The 20,633-nt window shown below is 42.0% G+C and overlaps 5 protein-coding genes across 7 annotated transcripts; 3 read left to right on the top strand and 2 right to left on the bottom strand.

The window, feature by feature from the left end:
• The first annotated feature begins 7,934 nt into the window (after positions 1-7,934).
• On the top strand, positions 7,935-10,713 carry LOC122618603 (transmembrane 9 superfamily member 4). The gene is made up of 6 exons (XM_043795175.1): positions 7,935-8,095; positions 8,178-9,412; positions 9,476-9,703; positions 9,765-9,948; positions 10,017-10,155; positions 10,214-10,713. Exons 1-6 carry the CDS (start codon positions 8,090-8,092, stop codon positions 10,312-10,314), a joined length of 1,893 nt encoding a protein of 630 aa, XP_043651110.1. The 5' UTR covers positions 7,935-8,089; the 3' UTR covers positions 10,315-10,713.
• Positions 10,714-10,829: 116 nt separating this feature from the next.
• On the top strand, positions 10,830-11,437 carry LOC122618629. The gene is made up of 2 exons (XM_043795207.1): positions 10,830-10,948; positions 11,000-11,437. Exons 1-2 carry the CDS (start codon positions 10,868-10,870, stop codon positions 11,153-11,155), a joined length of 237 nt encoding a protein of 78 aa, XP_043651142.1. The 5' UTR covers positions 10,830-10,867; the 3' UTR covers positions 11,156-11,437.
• Positions 11,438-11,577: 140 nt separating this feature from the next.
• On the bottom strand, positions 11,578-17,006 carry LOC122618613 (glucose-6-phosphate 1-epimerase). Of its 2 annotated transcripts, none has more exons than XM_043795195.1 (7): positions 16,518-17,006; positions 14,614-14,665; positions 12,996-13,054; positions 12,773-12,929; positions 12,273-12,610; positions 12,057-12,208; positions 11,578-11,852 (listed from the first exon to the last, which is right to left on the bottom strand). In XM_043795195.1, exons 1-7 carry the CDS (start codon positions 16,603-16,605, stop codon positions 11,805-11,807), a joined length of 894 nt encoding a protein of 297 aa, XP_043651130.1. In that variant the 5' UTR covers positions 16,606-17,006; the 3' UTR covers positions 11,578-11,804. The 2 variants fall into 2 exon arrangements, with proteins under 2 accessions (XP_043651130.1, XP_043651122.1); XM_043795187.1 differs by having other exon boundaries at positions 11,578-11,987.
• A 473-nt stretch (positions 17,007-17,479) lies between these two features.
• On the top strand, positions 17,480-18,962 carry LOC122611621 (mitogen-activated protein kinase p38b). The gene is made up of 2 exons (XM_043784833.1): positions 17,480-17,636; positions 17,739-18,962. The coding sequence occupies exon 2, from the start codon at positions 17,865-17,867 to the stop codon at positions 18,960-18,962; it is 1,098 nt and encodes a 365-aa protein (XP_043640768.1). The 5' UTR covers positions 17,480-17,636; positions 17,739-17,864.
• Positions 18,963-19,437: 475 nt separating this feature from the next.
• LOC122611622 (protein FRA10AC1) lies at positions 19,438-20,629 on the bottom strand. Of its 2 annotated transcripts, none has more exons than XM_043784834.1 (2): positions 19,857-20,412; positions 19,438-19,805 (listed from the first exon to the last, which is right to left on the bottom strand). In XM_043784834.1, exons 1-2 carry the CDS (start codon positions 20,295-20,297, stop codon positions 19,470-19,472), a joined length of 777 nt encoding a protein of 258 aa, XP_043640769.1. In that variant the 5' UTR covers positions 20,298-20,412; the 3' UTR covers positions 19,438-19,469. The 2 variants fall into 2 exon arrangements, with proteins under 2 accessions (XP_043640769.1, XP_043640770.1); XM_043784835.1 differs by lacking the exon at positions 19,438-19,805 and adding an exon at positions 20,499-20,629 and having other exon boundaries at positions 19,806-20,412.
• Positions 20,630-20,633: the final 4 nt, after the last annotated feature.

Here is a 20,633-nt window from a genome sequence, read left to right on the forward strand (position 1 = left end):
TAACTATTTAGCTTTAACTTTCTGGCACTCAAACAACACACAAATCGCAGTCGAGCAATTTAACTGAAGTAATCCCAACAGACTAATTTTGGTACGACTGCAGACGAATGACCCTATATGTATATAATTCGGGCGAATTAACATATACAAATAGTACACTTTACGAGATGGGGCCTTTTTCACACACTCATTTCCATGCTCTTTTGTCACTTTAAGACCTTGACGAACTGTCGCAGAAAATAAAAGGGAGCCACAACAAATTTATCACCACACGACCTCGAAAAACTGTAAAAGTGCTGCTGTCATTTCAAATTTATGCGTCTTTTGTGACCAACTGTACCCCGAGGGTCCTGGCTGCGCCGTGCTGCAATTTCTTTCTGCCAGCTAGCCATGTTTATGATATGGCGATGGTGCAAATAGTTTGCTAATTTTTCCTTTTCGGAAATTAGAGCATAAACTTTTGCCGTAGCCGCTCTTAAAACTTGCAGATTCCCTCCACTTGCCCACACAGACAACGCACAAAACTACACAGAAAAAAGTGACACTATGTTCTTTTTTAAGTTTTCTTATAATTTTAGATTTGTCAATAGTGTAGAGAGTATAGTTGCAGTTATACAGTAAAGAGGATCTTGTTGTCAGCCGTGAATTATAATTATATTTATTAAGGTTCATCTAAGGGTTGAGTTTTAAGTAAGTTAAGTTAAGATAAAAGGTTTCTGTACAAAATAAAGGGTTACTAATACAGCAAGTGCGTAGACAAGATTACAGATTACGGATTACAACACGCACTTTATATTTTGGAAACCCTTAGAGGTCTTAAGCATCTTTCTCTGTGGAGGCACATGCACCATCCATATGGTATACCGAAAACCAACGCGCTTAACACTTTGCCATAAGAATCGCAGCTGCAGCAGCACAACAACGAAAACAAAAGGGGCGGCCAAAGCAATTTATTTGGTTTTCGTTAAAAGTTTCCCTTTTTTGGTTTGGTTTATTATTAACACCACACGAGCACAGAACAGAGCGAAGAGATATGCAGGGAAAGTACTGGGATATTGGGGGTACGAAAGGGAATTTCAATGGGGGAAAGTTGCTCTCCTTCGGGCTTGTTGTTGTTGCACTTTGGCTCCATCTCAAAGTAAAAGTTATGAGTTCGCTGGTAAAGTTTTAGCTTGTTTTGCTTGTTTTTATTGTTGCCTTTTACTTGGCTGAAAGCTTTAATTACAATTAAGCCTTAAATCATATGCAAAACTGGTTCAATCGTTATCAATGTCAGGCTGCCACTCAAAACTAGGAATCCTGATCCGAGAATATTGATCAACTTGACTTGGGTTCACCTTAAAAGTCATTAAAGATAACGCAAAGTACAGCCAACGTGGCTACGGAAATCTCTATGATAATTTGTATTCATTTGCAAGATGTCTAAAATTATTAAATACCAAATTTTTTAATTGAAGAACAGAGATTAACGATCATTTGTTAGTACTGCTTATAAAAAAGTTACAATTTTGTTCAAGTATGAGTGAACTATTTTACATTAACCATTTTAAGTTTAGAGTAAAAGGGCTTTAAACAATTTAATTTTGCATTAAAACGCGTACATACTTAAATTAATAAATCCAATATAAATTATCGGAATCTATCGCACTTATTTATATGGAATAGTAGATGGCATAAATATTATTTTTGGGAATTTTAAATACGTATTTTATTGATTCGAATGATTGTGCATACTACTGGTCGTTTTCATACAATTTTCAGCACCAAAAGGAATGACTTTGGAAAATTCTGCATTCAATGGCTGCTTTTGCAGGAATGTGTTTTTACGTTCCGTGATGATCAACCAATATGGATGCCACACCATTTTTACGGCCATCGCCTATCGAGTGTGTGGCAACAAAATAAATATGAATTGTCCTTTTTCATATTTGCACACCGCGGAACAACAACTTTAAATGCAATAGTGTGGGTAGTGCACAATGCGAATACGAGTTGTGCATGCGAAATGCTGTGTATGTGCATTCTCGGGAAATTGGCATTTGTGTTACTTTATTATTTTTCATTCCAATACTGGTGATTTTTCCCTCTTTTTTTTGGTTGTTATTGACCAGTAGTGGCTGAAATTTGTATGCTGCGCCCTCTTTTCACGCCCGATGAGCGAAATAAATTAATAATGGCCGAAACTCAATCAAAAGGCAGGGCATTCAGGAATAACAATAACAATAACACAAAAAAGAAAAACGATATTTTTTGACTCCTTACGTTGGAATCTGTTTTTTATTATTATTATTTTTATGATATTTGTTTTATATATTCATTATTATATTAGATAATTTTTATATATTTGTCTTTAAATTATATGTATATTATATTATCAATTAATTGTCCGATTTTTATCAGTGTACACGCTGCAGGCACGCATTAAATTTAATAATAATAGAGAGTATGTAGGTGGATCCGCCTGTTACACGTTTGTGCAACAGTTTGTGGCCGAACCACCGATTTCTCGAGTACGTTGGAGGCGATCAAGCCAAGTTCGCACAGCACAACAAACTTTGGCACACTTTAAACTTTAAACACACTCAATTAGATAAAATAAAATGTTTAGCTAACTTTTAAACCGGCCCTGCCCTCCAGTTCGTGGGGATCAGGACACAGCTTGACCCAACGGGCCAACTTTTTGACTAGCTGAAAAATGTTTGAGAAGCAGCATACTCGTACAAAAAAATAAAAAAAAAAATGGGGGAAAAAAGAGAGCTCAAAGTTTTATACAACTTTTGGCAATTATCTTGTGAGCCAAGTCGGTCCATAATCATATAGCCTATTCCTGGTTTATGTGTATAAGTGTCTATGTGCTGGAAATCGTGCCTATTTGGGCCACACTGCAGCCTGTCAACAACAAAATGACCAACAGCTGCAGTTGATGCCAACTATTTTTGTTATTTTCCGATGGACAGCAACACAAAAGTCTCCCCATGGCTGGGTAAACATTTAAAATAAAAGAGTATCCTTTAAAGCCCCCCTTCGCATTGCCCCATCCCCCTCGTCCAAACTTAATTGTGCCAATAATGTGTTGGCTCTAATCCTTTAAGTGCTCCTCGGATGGCAGTCGGCTGAAGTTTGGGTTTTTCTTGCCTATGGCATTAAACATTTTTGGGAAAGCTTTCAGCTTTCGATTATTTTTGTTTGTGTTAAGAATATACATATTTGACTATTAACTTTGTACTTTTATTTAAAATCTTTCATTTCGTTTATTAAAACATTAAAATAGTGGATATATACATATATGTATCTATAATTCTTAAAATAAAAATAATTTAATCTACAAAAAAAATAAAGTTTCAATAAAAGTTACGGAAATCTAGTTTTAAGCACAATCCTCTGATGAACATAACAACAAAAACAAGACATTTTTGTTTAAAAAAATCCATTCGTAATATTATTTCATTCACTTGACTAGTGGCTTGTGTATTTTAAGAGAGCGCAAAGCCACTTTCCCAACAGCTCTCTTAAGGCCTGGAAATTTCCAGTGCGAGCCAATGAGAGCCAATTTCGGATTCATTTTCGAACATAAACATCAGACATCTGTGCACAAACACCAACAAAGCTCATGGGGCCAAAAACATGGCCAAAAGGTGCATCCAGAGTGCATAAATAACAACAGACGCTGGATGGACTGGCAGGCAGGTGACGAAAGTTGCAATATTGTTCCACGAAGGGGGGTTAAAGTGGGTCAACGTGGCGTATGCTTAATGTCTTTGCCACTGGCTTTAATAAGCCCTACCTAGTGTACCTTCCACCCGTTTATTATCCCATCTAAGGGACTGCAGGCAGGATTGAAAGGACTAAAAGGAAAAAGAACAGTGCTGGATACCGGCAGATTCTAATCAAATAAAGTAAGTGTCTGAGCGCTATCAAAAGAGAAAATATACTATATAAGAGGCTGCTTACTGCTTGGCGTTTTTGCTCGACTTGGCACTTTTAGTGCATTTTTTTGCTATTTTTTGTTAACAAGTTTCTTACGCTATGACTTGGCCCGGCTTATACAGTCAACTTTTGTTATGGCCAGAAAAAAGCAGAGGGGGGCAGCAAAAAAATGCTAAGAAGCGAAGGAGACGCATAAAAACTTGTTGAGATTTATCTTGCCACACGCGAAGAACGCTGCAAGTTCCGCACTCGAGCACCTCCACCGCCAGCCAACCGTCATCTAACTGCATTAGACTGCTGCTCCTGCTCCTGCTCCTGCCCCTGCTGGCGTTGCATATTCACGGCGCATATGCCAGTTTATTTATGCTCCTGCTGCTGCTGTTGCTGCCAGCGAGGAGCATTTAAGCACCTTAAAGTAGGCAACGCTCGCTGCAGTTGCGTCGCAAGTTGGTCGCAACATCTTGCCACTTGTTGTGGCACATGTCCTTGCGCCAACCACGAGCCGCCCCCTCGCTGCGTTTGACTTACATTATGAAAATCCGTGGCAGCGACAACCCTCCACTGACTGAGTGGATACAATAACGAGCTTGAGCTTTGCAAAAGGACCCGTTGAGACTTGTCATTAGGCACACCATGTGGGTCAGCGAATTCATTTGCGGAAGCTCCAAGGATTAGCCATGTTTCAAGTATCTGACAAATGGAGTTCTTTAAATGCAGAATAATCTAGAATGACACAGATGTCGGTAGGTTTATGAGGGTGTCCAAAAGCACGGAAGGAATTATTTAGAGCCCGGCAGTCTAAGGACTTATGAATTAATTTAAAATTATTATCTAACTGTAAACTATATAGTTTTCGGATTTATTTATTCAAGGCATATTTACCTCGAAGATGTATGAATATTTATGTGTGTATGCAAAATTGTACTATACATAGTTAGTAAAAACTAACATACATGACGTCAGATTTTAGTAAAAGCCGTAGTTCGACCTCATCTGTATAGAAAAAATCGTAAAAAAAAATAACTAACATGATGTCCAGTCTTTCACTTTGACTGCAGTTATGAAAATAAATTTAACACTTAAAGGAAAAAGCAACACGTATAAAACATAAGTGACAAAGAAACACTTGTGCGCCAAAAATTTTATTTAATCAGTTTCTCACATTTTGTTCTGCAAACTTCAAAAATTGTGTACACACGTGTGTGCACTCCAAAGCGGGTCAGTTGTCCACTAGCCACAAGTTCGAAACAATAGAGCAACAAAACGCAACAATTCAAATTCGAACCAAAATCATATAAATAAAAATTCAAACGAAGTATGGTAAACCAGGCGTTTAAATATTTGCCACTATTGAGCGAGAGCTCGGTATTTTGTTTTCATATCCATTGTGGGCAAAACAATAGAACCAACCTAACTATTTCACTTCTCTCTCACCTAACAACGAATGAAAAAAAGTAAATGGAAATTTTTAGATGGAAAGTCTGCGCCCTTTTGTATTAAAAATATTTGTAATATAGTCATTGATTTATAGAAGCAAACAAATCGACGATACCACATTTTAATCCGAACAAACAAGTCTTTTCAAAACCGCATTTTAATAGTGAGAGAATTAGTGCTTACACTAATTTATGAATATGTTGCAATATTAATGTGTAGTTTTGAGTGTTTTAGCAACTCTAAAATGTAATGAACATATATACCTATTCACCGTTTTTATAATATTTTGAGGTATCCCTTTGCTTATTTAGAAACTGTGGCCACGTAATACAAAACTATAATATGCACCAGCATCCTTCCGTTCCCTTTGAAGGAATGGCTGAATGAAAATGGTGTCAAACAACTGTTGAGTGTGGACTCTGTGTTTTTATTTTTTTGCTTAGTATTCAAATAACCGGAAGCGATACAATGAATCCGCAACAGGAGCAAAAAGAACGCACAGCAGTCTAAAATCAGCAAATGCAGAACGGAAAGCGAAGCTAAACAAATGGAGGAGGGAAGTGCTGCTCCAGTTGAGAAGGAACCAAGCTAAACTATCAATAACACTTAAAAGCTTTTTCAAATATTTTCCACTCGTTTTGTTTGGTTTTGTTTTTTGTCCATTTGCCGCATTCTGTGTGCATTTGTAAGTTTTTGGCGCACCATATTTATTATTTTCCTCTATTTATTACAGCAAATGTTTTTGCACCGCCAGTCTCGGTACATTTAAAAATGCAATTTTGCTCGCGTTGAAATGCAGAATTTGCCACGCTGGGGAGCGGAAGACCCACGTCATGATATATTTGCCGAGTTGCATAAGTATTTCAATATTTATTGATAAATGTACATACGTACACCATGTATCAAACGTCATATTGGTTTTTTGGTTACAAAATATTGTTTGCTCCGCCGAGAGAAAGTCATTGGGGAGCTAGTCCGATTTGAAATGTGCGGGATTGATCATTTATGGATAACAAATATTTATGCATGCATTCTACCGGAAGGGAAAATTCTTTAAAGTGTGCTGAACATAAACGAGAAACCAGTTAAAAGTATGGCTCTTCATGAAACTACATTTGTAATGTTGTTAATACCTTTACAGTGTAATTCTTTAATTTATAAAAGTTTAAAGTGTACAAAGGTAAAAGCCTATTTAAGCTGCAGAAGAAAGAAATATTTCTTAAATTTATATAAATGTGCTTACGCCAAAGCCGCTCACAAGTTCAATTAATGTTAATGCTGGAAATTTCTATTAAACGAACAAAACAAAATGTAATAGTTCTAGATTAATTTCTCACTTTTTTCCCATTCTTTAACTCATAAAGCAACACAAATGTTATTCAGATAATTGTACAATATAATTAAAATAGGCCTTCATCTAAGAAACAAAGTGTAACATTTTATGAGTGCGTAGTTTGCCATTTCACCCAATTCGATTTAGAAGTTTTAAAGGATACGTCAGCATTTAACTTTAAATCCACTGCAGCGTTTTGGGCGCTGCGTGTCCTTACATACATATGTATGTGCACCCAAGTGGGGCCTTATAGATAAGTATCTTTATGTGAGGGGGTTCCCCCGTCGGACATTTTATCTGGCCGAGCGGGTCAAGCATCAGTTCATTTTATTGACATAAACGTTTATGTTTATTTGTCTGCGTTTAAGCATTACTGTTTATTGTATTGTTGATCCTGCCGACTATGTTGTTGCTTTTCGTGCCACAGAATGAGCAAATACACAAAAGTCGAATGCGTTTTACAAGTGTACCTAGGGTGCCTCAACCCATAAAAAATTATTGGTTTGCCCGCAATGATAATGCGACTTTAAAATTGAATTTAATTAATCCTCTTGTTTTTACACCCAAATATCGTATAACTAAATCAATTTACGCATGTTTTGTTGGCATAGTTTAAGTGGACTTCCAACTTAGTTTTTATTTTTAAATAATTGTTTAAATTTCCTATCATTGGCCAAAAAAAGCAAATTTTTTTGTAGCCTAAAAACTTTTTGATAAACCAGGAATTTGGGTATAATCCAATTTTATAGTCTATTTTTAATAAGGCAGAATTTAAATTTTTACATGGAAAATTACAAAAGTTTTCCCTATGAAAGTGTCGTTGCTATTTATACTAAGCTTTTTGTTCCTTGAATGGAGTGCTTGCTTTACATTTTAAAAGCTTTTAAAGCTCATATCCCTCCATTATAAGAAGACTTAGCTATAGTTGTTAAAACTTTATTAAAGCCTACAAATTTAATTTTATTTTGTTTTGTATTTCTCGGAATGTATTAAACATTTCGCAGAGTCTGACCCCTCACATAATATTTTGTTTCAACTAGAAGGTTTTTGCTTGAAGGTATTCATTTAAAATTAATTGCAATTATCCCATTTCGTAGTGACAGTTAAAACTTATTTATATTTATTATTCGCCTTGCTCTAACGATTAAATATTCGCGGTCACTCTGCAAACAATCGATATTCTGCTTTATCGATAGTCGATAATTGGTATGACCGTACCAACGGCCACGACTTACTCAGCACCAAAACTCGGAAGATTTGAAGAAGAAGAATTGCCAGCAGGGAGACGCAGAAACTACATTATATATACCAAATATATAGTTTCTTGCGGACTTGCTGCCAAAACAAGGGGTCCAGTGGTTACTTTACCAGCACTTCCAAACACCTCCAACAATGCAGGTGAGTGGGGCAAGCTTTGGGCACCTGCGATGCCCAGGGGACACGCATGCTAGACCAGGATGTAACCACCACTCTTTTACAGTCCGGGGCTCTGGCTAGGCCATGTCTGGCGGTAGTCCTGCTGGCGGCCCTCGTCCTGGTGGCCGACTGCTTCTACGTGCCGGGCGTGGCGCCGGTGGAGTTCGTCCAGGACCAAAAGATCGACGTGAAAGCCGTGAAGATGACTAGCAGCCGCACCCAGCTGCCATATCAGTACTACTCGCTTAAGTTCTGCTATCCCAAGAATGGCACACTCATCTTTAAGTCGGAGAACCTGGGCGAAGTACTGCGAGGCGACCGAATCGTCAATACGCCTTACGAGGTGCGGATGAACCAGCAGGTGAACTGCCGCCTGTTGTGCAACCAGAAGGACAGACCGCTCACCTGGAGCAAAGAGGACTCCGCTCTGGTTGCGGAGCGAATCCAGCACGAGTACTTCGTGCACCTGCTGGTAGACAACTTGCCGGTGGCCACGCGCATTGTCAGCGTTAACAATCCCGCGGAGGTGACCTACGAGCACGGATATCGGCTGGGCCAAGTGGACGGGGACAACATCTACATCAATAACCACCTGAAGTTTATCTTATCCTACCACATGCACTCCAAGGACAAGTACCGTGTGGTTGGCTTTGAGGTGGAAACGGTTTCAGTTTATCACAAAGAGCTCAAGTTCCACGGGGACACCTGCACCTTCCCAGACAGTGCCCGACCTCAACAGGTCAATCCGAAGGGAGAGACGCAGCTATATTTCACGTACTCTGTGGAATGGAAGGAGTCTAAAGTGAGCTGGGCATCACGATGGGACATCTACCTTGGCATGCGCGACGTCCAGATCCATTGGTTCAGCATCATCAACTCCCTGGTGGTGGTCTTCTTCCTCTCTGGAATTCTCACAATGATTATGATTCGCACCCTGCGCAGAGATATTGCCCGGTACAATACGGATGACAATATTGAAGATACGTTAGAGGAGACGGGTTGGAAACTGGTGCATGGAGACGTATTCCGTCCGCCCAAGAATACGAGACTGTTTTCGGCAATTATCGGCAGTGGCATTCAGATCTTCTTTATGGCCCTGATCACCATCTTCTTCGCCATGTTGGGCATGCTGTCGCCATCGTCGCGTGGTGCCCTCATGACTTCTGGCATCTTTATGTACGTCTTTATGGGCACCATTGCAGGCTACTATGCTGCCCGTCTCTACAAGACCATGAAGGGTCGCGAGTGGAAGCGAGCTGCCTTTCTTACCGCTACTCTGTATCCAGGCATTGTCTTTGGGTAAGCTGCGAAAAGCTATTCGTTATTTCAATACCTAATCTGTTATTCTTTTTTTGCCTGCAGCACTGGATTCTTTTTGAACTTTTTCATTTGGGACAAATCGTCTAGCGGTGCCGTGCCCTTTACCACCATGATCTCACTGCTACTGCTCTGGTTTGGCATCTCTGTGCCTCTGGTATACCTGGGCTTTTATTTGGGCTACCGCAAGCAACCCTACCAGCACCCAGTGCGAACCAATATGATTCCGCGGCAAGTGCCCACACAGCACTGGTACATGAATGCGGTTTTAAGGTGAGCAGGCTTCTTTAGCGAGTCTCAGTTTGCTAATCAAACCTCCACCGCTTTTTTCCAGCACTCTGATGGCGGGTATCTTGCCCTTTGGCGCCGTCTTCATTGAACTCTTCTTTGTGTTCACGGCCATCTGGCAGAATCAGTTCTACTACCTGTTTGGCTTTCTCTTCTTGGTGTTTTGCATCTTAGTCGTAAGCTGTGCCCAGATCTCTATAGTAATGACTTATTTCCAGCTTTGCGGCGAGGTAAGTTTATTCAGTGTGCATTTAAAAAGGGGCCAAAGTTAATCAATTATTCCGTTTTTTTTATACAGGACTACCGTTGGTGGTGGCGCAGCTTTGTTGTATCTGGCGGCTCGGCCGTCTATGTGCTTTTCTACAGCATCTTCTACTTTTTCACGAAGCTGGAGATCACAGAGTTCATACCGACGCTGCTCTACCTGGGCTATACGGGTATGCTTGTGCTAAAAGATCTCAAACTTCTTAAGTATTTACTATCTTTATCCCACAGGTCTTATGGTGCTCACTTTTTGGCTGCTAACTGGCTCGATTGGATTCTTCGCCGCCTACGTTTTCATTCTTAGAATCTACGGAGCTGTGAAGATCGACTAAGCTGTGTCATCCACTCGTCACGCTGTACACCAAACTATCCTTGCAATATCATTCGATCATAAATATATTTATAGAGCAACTGAACCAAGTCTCGTCCAGCTGCGAAAATCAATACAAACAAAACGGAAACTATGCGAAAACTCGACGACTCAGCCATGTGAGCTAACTTCCCCTTCTTGTCCCAGCTTCAAAAAGCACCCAATAAGCAACCACTTACTAAGTCAAAACGCGATATTCAGCAAAAACGTTTTGGATCCCGGAAGTGGCTCGATTTGCAGGAGCGTTGCGTTTTAGAATCAATCTAGAAATGCCTAATTTATATATGTATGTAAAGAATCTAATCTAAGCAACTGATATAAAACAAACAAAAATCAAATAAAGTAAGCTTAATGTACGACACCTGTAGGTGTAAGTTTCTTAGCAGGAATGTAACTTCACGATACTGATCGTTTCTCTGAGATCCGAGCGCACCTTTCTTCTTGCAAACTTGAAGTTTTTAGCTTAGTTGTATTTCTACTCAGCTACAAGATACTTCACCGAATTCGGTCTAATAATGTTTCGCTTGCTTTTGGCATTAATTTATGCATTTTCTTTCCCATATTTTATATGTATGGGTACTCTGGAAAGTCAAGAAGTATGATTGGCCTTTTGAAAAAGTCATAATCTAATGACAATCAATTCTTAGGCATGGAGAAAGACAGTGAAGGGACGAGTAATGTCCAACGTCAGCATGACACTCTACTGGTGGATCCAACAACACTTTCCGTATGAACTAGTCAGGGACGAGGCCGAATGGGATGCGATTGGCGGTGATGTGTACGAGGAGTTTGAATTTGAATAGCTTTCATAAAAAGGCGGAATAAAATACTGTGAAATATTTGTAATCTGCCAAAGTTTCAAGTACATCATTTTGATTTGTAAGTTACAATTACATAGATTATTTAATTAATTGGTACATATAATTGCTTTTAGTATATTACACATATTAGGTTTAAAACATTATGTATGTTATCTATATTCAATCGTATACAACTTCATGACTTTAGTTCGTGTATTTTTGCTGAGTAAGTATGATTCCGAAGCAAAAAGTGAGGTCATCACAATGGACGCAGATATCTTGTACAGTAACAAAGTTTTAATGCTACTTTTTAGAGAATCGTTATATTTTTTAGATCCGGTTCTCTCACTTCCTGATCCGCAAAACTTAATTAAACTACTATCAATGCACATTTTCTTTTAAGTAGGCACAAACTAAGGATCATAAACGAAGTTAAGTGTACTATTCTTTATCATTTTTTGCACAACACATTGCTAGAGAGGGCATTACGATTACTTAATAGATAGATTAGAGTCTAGAGACCGTGTGGTCCTCCTTCTGCTTATCCTGATTCTCCGCCTGCTTCTCCGGACGCAGATCCTCATCTGTGGAAAATTGCGCTTTGACATGGTTGCGAATCGGTTTACCTCATGGGGTTCCGATTCTTTAAACGCTAGCGATTCCGCTTGGTCTTGCGACTAACATTGCCCTCGATGATGATCTGATAGCATGCAAAGTAAAGAATTTGAATTGGAATATGGAGGTGGCTTGATTGACTCTAGTCGTATTGTAGGAAGTTGGTTAGATAGTTTTTCTTCCAGCTGGAAGGGTCTATGGTATAAGGACACTTGAATTGCTGGGTGGGGGAACAGGTGTGGTTGTTAGGATAGGTTAGATGGGGTTACTCCAGCACCGGCTGCTCTACCTGAAGGATCTGGCTGGCCTCGAAAGCGGTGCCCGGCAGCAGGATCACCGGCGAGGTCACATTGCCCGCCTCCACGCACAACATGTTGGGGAACTCGTCGTCCCCGAAGTCACTCATCTCACGCGATCGATCAATCCAAGGATTCCAGATGACTGAATATGTAAAATATATATTAACTAATACACATCCAAATATCCGTAAGCCCTATAAACTCACCCGTATCGGGAAAATTGTACTTGTGCAGTCTCATCTTCCGGCCGGACACCACGTTTGTGATGACGTGCTCCTGCGGCGTGTGCTGGTAGATCCTGTCGGTCCACTCATTGACGGTGACCACCTCGCGTCCCTCCTGATAGAGCGCATTCTCCCGCGTCTTGTCAATGAAGTGGCAGCCCTGGAGGCCAGTGATCTGACATCGCCGCACATCGGGCACCTTTAGGTAGGTGTGCAGCAGCATGTTGAAGGTGAAGCTCAGCTCCTTGCTGGGATTGTAGACTCCTATGTGGAAGTGCAGCTCCTTTTCGCGCAGGATCAGCCGATAAGTGATGCGAAACCTTCAAGGCAAAACGAGTTAGTCAGATGATATTTTGTAATTTGGTCGAAGTATCACCCTAAAATAAATATATCCAAACATTCTAAATAGAAAGATTAATCTCATAAAACGTATGATAATTCTTTTTAATGGGCTATCAGACCGTATTAACTTCCAAACTTACTGATAGTTCCAGATGGATCGCGTAAAGTCGTTGTCCATCAGCGAGAATATGGCCTCCACATCGCCATTGTGCAGCCTGTCTGGCGGCCTCTCCAGGTGCCACCTGGTAATCCTCGCAAATCCATGCTGTGGCCCGAAGGACCAGGCACCGAACTGAGCTGAAATTGTGGGCAAAAATTAACTAATCGCTGTGGAAAAAAGCTGCTGGATCTTGGCAAACTTACGAAAGACAAACGGAATCCCACCACGTATCGCCTTCTTGCCATCGAATGAGGCCAGTTTGCTGGGGAAAAACAAGATGGGTTGGAGGGAAAAGGCTCGTTTAATTCGGTTAGACGGTACTCGAAAATATTCCGGTCATAAAAACGCTTGCAGACCGAGACAGACATTCAGAAATTCAGAAATGCTATTAGCAGAAAAAAGTGTCTGGCAAAATGCTCCTTGCCCCTTTTTTGCGTGTGTTTTGTTTTTCTCCTGTCGCTGAGGATGACGTTGCCGCGAGATGGGACTTGCCTTGGGTTTCGTCTCAGCTAATTTGCCGACGCATCCATCAAGCAACTCCTTCTGCCCCTGGATCTACCTAAGCTGCTCCTCCACTTTCTGTGCATCATTTGTAAATGTTTTTAGCTGTGGATCGCATTGGACATGGCCAAATTTCGTTAATATTCTGAGATTTTAGCGTGGCATTTACTTGAAAGCGGAATTACTGTCAGTCTTAAATAGTGAAATAGTTTTCTTAAATACAAAATCGTATACATCTGAATTTTCGAGCTGGCTCAAATTAATAGAGCATAAGGATTATAGCCACAAAATATTCACCTGATTATTAAATTTGTTTCATAATTATGAAGATAATCAATCTACTTTTCAAGTGTCTTTACCCAAAGATTTTCTATTTTTGTATATTTCGAAATAAGGTTATTTAACCCAGGCAGTCTCGAACCGGGTAAATAATTAATTTAGTTTTCCACTTGCTCGCCTTGTCCACGACCACTGCCAGTTTTTAGTGGGTTTCCGAATGCCGAATGACTGTTGGCCACAAAAACCGTCGAAAACTTTGCAGCAGACGAAACAAAAAAGAAGTTAGAAGCGCCGATGAGGGGCTAACACACTCCAATGTATTTGTATTTGTGTTTCTGTTTGTGTGGGAGCTGGCCAAGAACCCGAGAATTGGCCGTAAGTTGATGGGGCCACGAACCACTGTGCTTAGTGGAGGGCCTCCCCATGTAGTGGGGATTTATCGATCTAGCTGGCCGCGCCAAAAACTCCATTCATAAAAACTTGCACATTGTTTTGCCACAAAGGGGGGAGGAGGCCATGGAAGGGGGATTGGGAAGCCCAGAACAGGAGTAGGCAGCAACAGGGCGAAAAAAACGGCCATCAATGGAGGCAGCTCCTCTTGGTTGCAAGTGCAACGGCTCCTAGTTGGCGAGCAGGGGCATTCCCCCGCCCCCGTCCCTGTCGCTGTCCCAGTGTTTTTGTGCTTTTGCCATTCGGTCGCTTTTGGTTCGGTTCGCTGGTTCGACGTTTGGGCCCGCTCGGTCCCGACGTGTTTTTTGTTGGGTGTCATACAAAAACATTTTGCCGCCAAACAGAATGGCTAAGGCTGCTGCTGCTGCTGCTGCTCCTCCTCCTGCTTCTGCTCCTGCCCAACCTGTCAGCCGCCTTCCCTCTGCATGCTCCTTCTCCTGCAGCGATGCAAACTTTGCGAATCACTTTTTTGGTTGCATGACCAACGCACAGCACACCGTGGGCTTGCGTAAGTTCGGGCTTAAAGTTCGGCCAACGCGGCGTATGAGCAATGTTTAAAGGGTGCTACCTGGCAGAGTTCAGTCCACTCACCTGACAAACAACTGCTCCTGATTGTTTACCCGCCAGGACACGACCGTGGCACCTGCAAACAGAAGGTAGGCAAATAGTTCGGCTTATTCAACAAATATTTACGAAAAAGATTGGCAAAGTACATAAGGAATACCGTGAAATAATAACTGAAGATGTACGGGTTTCTGGAAGGATATAGGACTATGTGTACTAATCAAGTGCCCCAATTAAACAGACTTTAACTCAAGATTTCAGAGGAGCTTAACTAGTTTGTAGTTTTATATAATCGTACTATACTACGCTTTAGTACAGTACCAATTACCTGAGTAGAATTAAATGTATCTACATATATTTATGACACATCAGGCTTATTTAATCACATTTAATCGTATATTCGTTGGAAGTAGTTTCAGTAACATCGGAACTTGTAAATCAATGAATGAATTCGAAGCTGGATCAACAGTCGGCAAAGCCAAGTACATGACGCACACACTTCTAACCCACATGGCCAACACACACACACACACATGCGCACACAATCGCACAGTAAGTAACTGGCCTGTAAGTAAACTAACTGGCTGAGACCGAATCTCTGGTACAGTTAAAGACTGGGATATGGGTTGGTTTTGGTTACGCTACGGGTATGGATCTCTGGGCATGACGATGGCCTACGGCCAATGGGTGGGTGAGCACTTGGCTGCGTGGGAGGAGCCGCTGCTGTTCCCAAAATCTCGCTCAGTTGGCCCCAATGTGCGATGGGCTTTCAGCAGGCCACAACCACTGCTCTGGTACCTTGATTATTATGATTGGAAACACTTCATGTCAAGTTTAGTTAAAACTCCCTCGAAAACTTATAATTAACATTGTTCGAATTACGTGTGATAAGATACACTGAAAGGAAGACAATGGATTGTTCGTTAAATAAATCAATTGATGAAAACAGAATCTGAAAGGCATCAGTTTTAGAATATGTATATGTATCTTAGTTTTTAAAAGGCCATGTGATAGTGCAGAAAGTAAGTGGAACACGAAAAATAAAAAAAAAAGGTCTGGATCGTTACCATAAAACAGATATCTTTTAGAATATGATTCGAAATGAATTTATTAAAGAGCCATAAATTACAGAAAATGTGCCATGTCTTTCCTATAGAAACAATCTGTGCAATGAAGATTTTGAGGACTTTTACCTAATAGTCTAATCTAATGTTTGGATACGTAGTTGTTTCTTTGCGTGTACGATCTACTGTCTGTTCCAAACGCTGTTGTGTCTCTCGCTGTCTGACTGTTGCTCAAACGGCTGCGACTTGCAAACCAACGTGGGCAGGCCAGACACAGGCAGTCGTAATTGTTGAAAGTACGCTGGGTACCAGTACCAGCTCACAACTCACATAGGTGCTCATAGAGAGGGGCTTGTATATATGTGCCTATATGCGAACAATATATATAACGCCTAATCGAAATGTGCTGCGAGTAGGAGCCGCATCGGCGCAGCTGGGATCGGAACTCCAAGCTCAAACTCCAACTCTAAGCTCTAAGCTGCTCCAAAACCGAATCCCAACTGATCCCCAGCGATTGGATGGAGTGGGACATATACATATACCACCTAAACTGCTACGATCTCGGCTGATAAGATAGCGAAAGCCCTCTAGCTGGTGCGTAGAACAGCGAAAGGTAAAAACAAGGTTATTTCCAGAACGAATTGATAACCTCCAGAGGTCGCGAATATATCAAATAGGGGGCGAAACGGGTTTCGGTTTTGGAAACTCCCGGGGAACGCGAAAGTCTAAGCCAATCATCCGCTAAAAATAACGCCAACAGAATTTTGGCACGGTGCTGGTGGTGTCTTCGTTAATTATGATTAATTGGGCGCTTGCTATTCATTTGTTGTTTATTGTATTGCTTTTATTTTAAGACTTTCTGCTCACCGTGCAAATTGATGGTGCAGGTTGTATTATTTCCGCGATCCAGAACAACTACACTCGTTGCGGCCATTGCGGCCGCTGTGGTGGCCATTTTGGATTTTCGTAACGGTAAAGGTATATCCGGCGGATCGCTTGAGATCCTGTGTATGGGTGTGTGGGTGCCTACTGAGGGAGTATATTTTCGAAAAATTGGGAAGAAAAAACTGTTGCTCCGTGGCACTTAAAGCAAGGCGATCTGGTTTCGTACTCAAAACTGGCGTCGATTGAACTTTAATTTGCGCATTTACATAATGTTTGCAAAAATTATTCTGCACACAAAGCACCGCACTCACACAGACGCGCCCTCTCACACACACACACTCGCACACACACGCACGCACAGAGCGCAGCTTGAGTTTTTGTCAATGAACAAATACGTATGGAAAAAACTCGTGCAAAAAACGTTCGAGCGAAAAGCGGCACGATCCGGACCTTCGATGTACTGCCAACGAGCGACCGATTGAAACTAAACCAGCTTACGCCAACTGACCGCCTTCTGTTAGCGGGCCATGTTAAGCTCTAAAAGTGGCTTTGTGTCCATGGTCGACTCGGGAATAACCTACCGGAATGCTCTTCTTTCAAAAAAATAATTCAAGGCTCTAATGTTAAAGTGTTATTAGTATCTGATGTGGATTAGGAGAGGTATTGTTATTAAGTTTATGCTTTTATTTAAGCTTATTTAAGTTGTTTTAATAATCTGCAAATATTGCATACTTACTGCACTTTAATTAGGATATTTATTATTATCAAAGGTATGATAAATTAATAAATAATACATAGAACTGCGAATAATATTTACAGTGCTACACAGTACTCCAATGCTATAAGCTGAATAAATAAAAGCTAATAAATATTAATGATAGTGACAAACTACGACGCAGTAGCTTTGTAAATTGAGCCGCTGACTCGATGGACTCTAATTTTTGTAGGGAACAGCCTAAAACCAATCATGTTAACGCATAAACGAGCAGCAGCTGATTGGAAATCGGCCCCAACTGTGGTTATCGATAGCCAAGGCAGCGTTGTTGTCCAATCAGAAAAAGTGTAGGCGCAGTGGAATAGCATAAATAAAATCCGAGAGATGTAAGTTACCCATCAGTTCGGCAGATACAAATGAATCTTGGCGGCAATACCAAAAATAGGCTACATTTTCCCCTAATCCCCGCTACGATTACTCATTTGCAGCAATGTTGAGACCGCGCAGTGTAGAACAGAGATAACAAATCCCACAAGCAAGAAGAAGACCTGCCAAAAAAGAGCCAGCGGATTAATAACATTATAGCACCTGAGCGTACAGAACACCCCAACGAAATGTCGCGCAAAATGGCCAAGTTCTACAAGTTGGACATCAACCGCACCGAGTGGGAGATTCCGGAGACATACCAAAACCTGCAACCAGTGGGTCAGGGTGCCTACGGCCAGGTCTGCAAGGCCGTGGTCCGCGGAACCAGCACGAAGGTGGCCATCAAGAAGCTGGCCAGGCCCTTCCAGTCGGCGGTCCATGCGAAGCGCACCTACCGGGAACTGCGACTGCTGAAGCACATGGACCACGAGAACGTGATTGGTCTGCTGGATGTCTTTCATCCAGGACAGCCCGCCGATTCTCTGGATCAGTTCCAGCAGGTGTACATGGTGACCCACTTGATGGACGCCGATCTGAACAACATAATTCGCACGCAAAAGCTGTCCGATGATCATGTCCAGTTTCTGGTCTACCAAATCCTGCGCGGTCTGAAGTATATCCACAGCGCTGGGGTCATCCACCGCGATCTGAAGCCTTCAAACATTGCGGTGAACGAGGACTGTGAGCTTCGCATCCTAGACTTTGGTTTGGCTCGTCCCGCAGAAAGCGAGATGACCGGCTACGTGGCTACACGATGGTACCGGGCACCTGAGATCATGCTCAACTGGATGCACTATAACCAGACGGTGGACATCTGGTCAGTGGGCTGCATCATGGCCGAGCTGCTGACTGGACGCACGCTGTTCCCTGGAACCGATCACATCCATCAGCTGAACCTCATCATGGAAGTGCTGGGCACGCCAGCTGATGAGTTCATGAGCCGCATTTCCTCGGAGAGCGCTCGGAACTATATCCGTTCACTACCGGTGATGCCGCGCCGCAATTTCCGCGACATCTTCCGCGGGGCCAACCCGCTGGCCATCGATTTGCTTGAGAAAATGTTGGAATTAGACGCCGACAAGCGCATTACCGCCGAACAGGCGCTGGCTCATCCGTACATGGAGAAGTACCACGATCCAACCGATGAGCAGACCGCCGCGCTCTACGACCAGAGTTTCGAGGAGAACGAGCTGCCGGTGGAGAAGTGGCGGGAGATGGTCTTTAGCGAGGTAACGGCCTTCAAACCCACAGCCGCCTTCGCTGAGCTCCTGCCCAAGGAGCAGTAATCCCGGCCGCTGCCCCTGTCCGTTCAATGATGCTATATACAATTAGAACAGTCTTTTTTACACCTAGTTCAAGCGGATGCGCTCAGTCGTGATTTCTCTATTCGTCGAGTGTAAACAATCGGGGATATTTATTCTAGAGCGATTTATATTTAGAAACTCTTCAGTGGCTGGATTTAAACAATTTGTTTTGACCACAAACGAAAGGTGAAATTGTATTTTCGAACCTCCGATTTGCATTCGATGAATACAGAAATAGCGGTTGAACTAGGTACATGCCTATAATGTAGCGATTCGGAATTCTTTCCAAAAATCAATCAGAGTCACAGCCTTAATGTCCAGTTCAACTTTAGATTTGGTGTCGGTTTTAACACGCAGTTCTTGTGAATAATCCTGTAAATGTGAGTGTACATGTACATCGTAGTTCGTAAGCGAACGCATCTCGCGGCCAGTAACTATAAAAAAGAGCACTAGTGTCTACGTTGAATCCAAATAAATGTGCTATGTATTTTAAAAGAGGAGATCCTCTAGATACCGCTCGAATTCCTGCTCTCTGGAGGCCTGCTCCTGGCCAATCTCCGGTTGTTGTAGCCAAATCTGATCGTCTGCAGTGGTGTCTTCTTTTTGGGTTGTAGCCTCTTTGCTGGCTTCTGGCTGGGGCTCGGATGCTGGTTCAACAGTTTCCTCCTCATCTTCGCCAGAACTTTCTTGATCAATGTCAAGCTTTCGACGCTTACGTTTTTTCTCAGCGCGCCGTTCCTCCTTTTCCCTACGTCGCTGCTTCTTGCACTCCCGCTTCTTGGTGCGGTAGTTCAGCTGATCTGTGTGAGTGGGACAAAGCCGCACCTACGGAACTCCAGTTAGTGACACAGTGGCGGAAAACCATTTGGAACCCACCTTAACTAGTGCATTTAGGGGCTCCCCCTTTTCGATATACTTAAAGTTGACCTCCCAGCTGCGCAGATTATCCCGCTCCCCGCAATGCCGACTCCCGCACTGGAACTGCCCTGTTCCGGTGACCACCTCCTGCTCTGTTCGCCAGCGCAGCGCTATCTTGTTCTCCTTGTAGCGGGACAGATCCGCGATGCAGTACTCCTTGAACAGCTTCCTGTAGTATCGCAGGGCCAAGCGCTGCTCCCAGCTCAGGGTGTCGGTATCCAACTCGTCATCCTCCCACAGGAAGCGGTGATTCTCCCGAATGACATCGATATCCCGCTTGTGGCGACGGGATTCCGCCTCCGCCGGCGAGTTGAGAACGTAATTATTGAGGATATAGTTGTGTCGCTCCTTGGCACTCAGGTTGTTCAGATTCACTGGGAATAATTGCGAGCCACTCATTATTGTTGTTTTTAATAAACCGATTCCGATTTCAAGACAATGACAATGCTTATCGATATATCGAAAGCTGTGCTGCTGCTCTGGCTATTTTTACGCTATTTTTAAAAGTGCGATGCTAGTAAAGATTGGGGAGAAATTAAAAAACAAAATAAATGCCAAATTTATGCACAAACTAAAATTATTTCAACTGAGTATACTAACCAAATTTCAGTATATATATTTGTTAATTAAACTTATAACACTTCTAGAGCATCTCTGATGAACAAAAAGGGGTGCAGAAATAATCTTTTTCAATACATATAAATTTGATAAATGCACTCATTCTGGCAGTTCAGA

Source organism: Drosophila teissieri, chromosome 2L (genome assembly GCF_016746235.2).
Source record: "Drosophila teissieri strain GT53w chromosome 2L, Prin_Dtei_1.1, whole genome shotgun sequence".
Classification (NCBI taxonomy): Eukaryota; Metazoa; Arthropoda; class Insecta; order Diptera; family Drosophilidae; genus Drosophila; species Drosophila teissieri.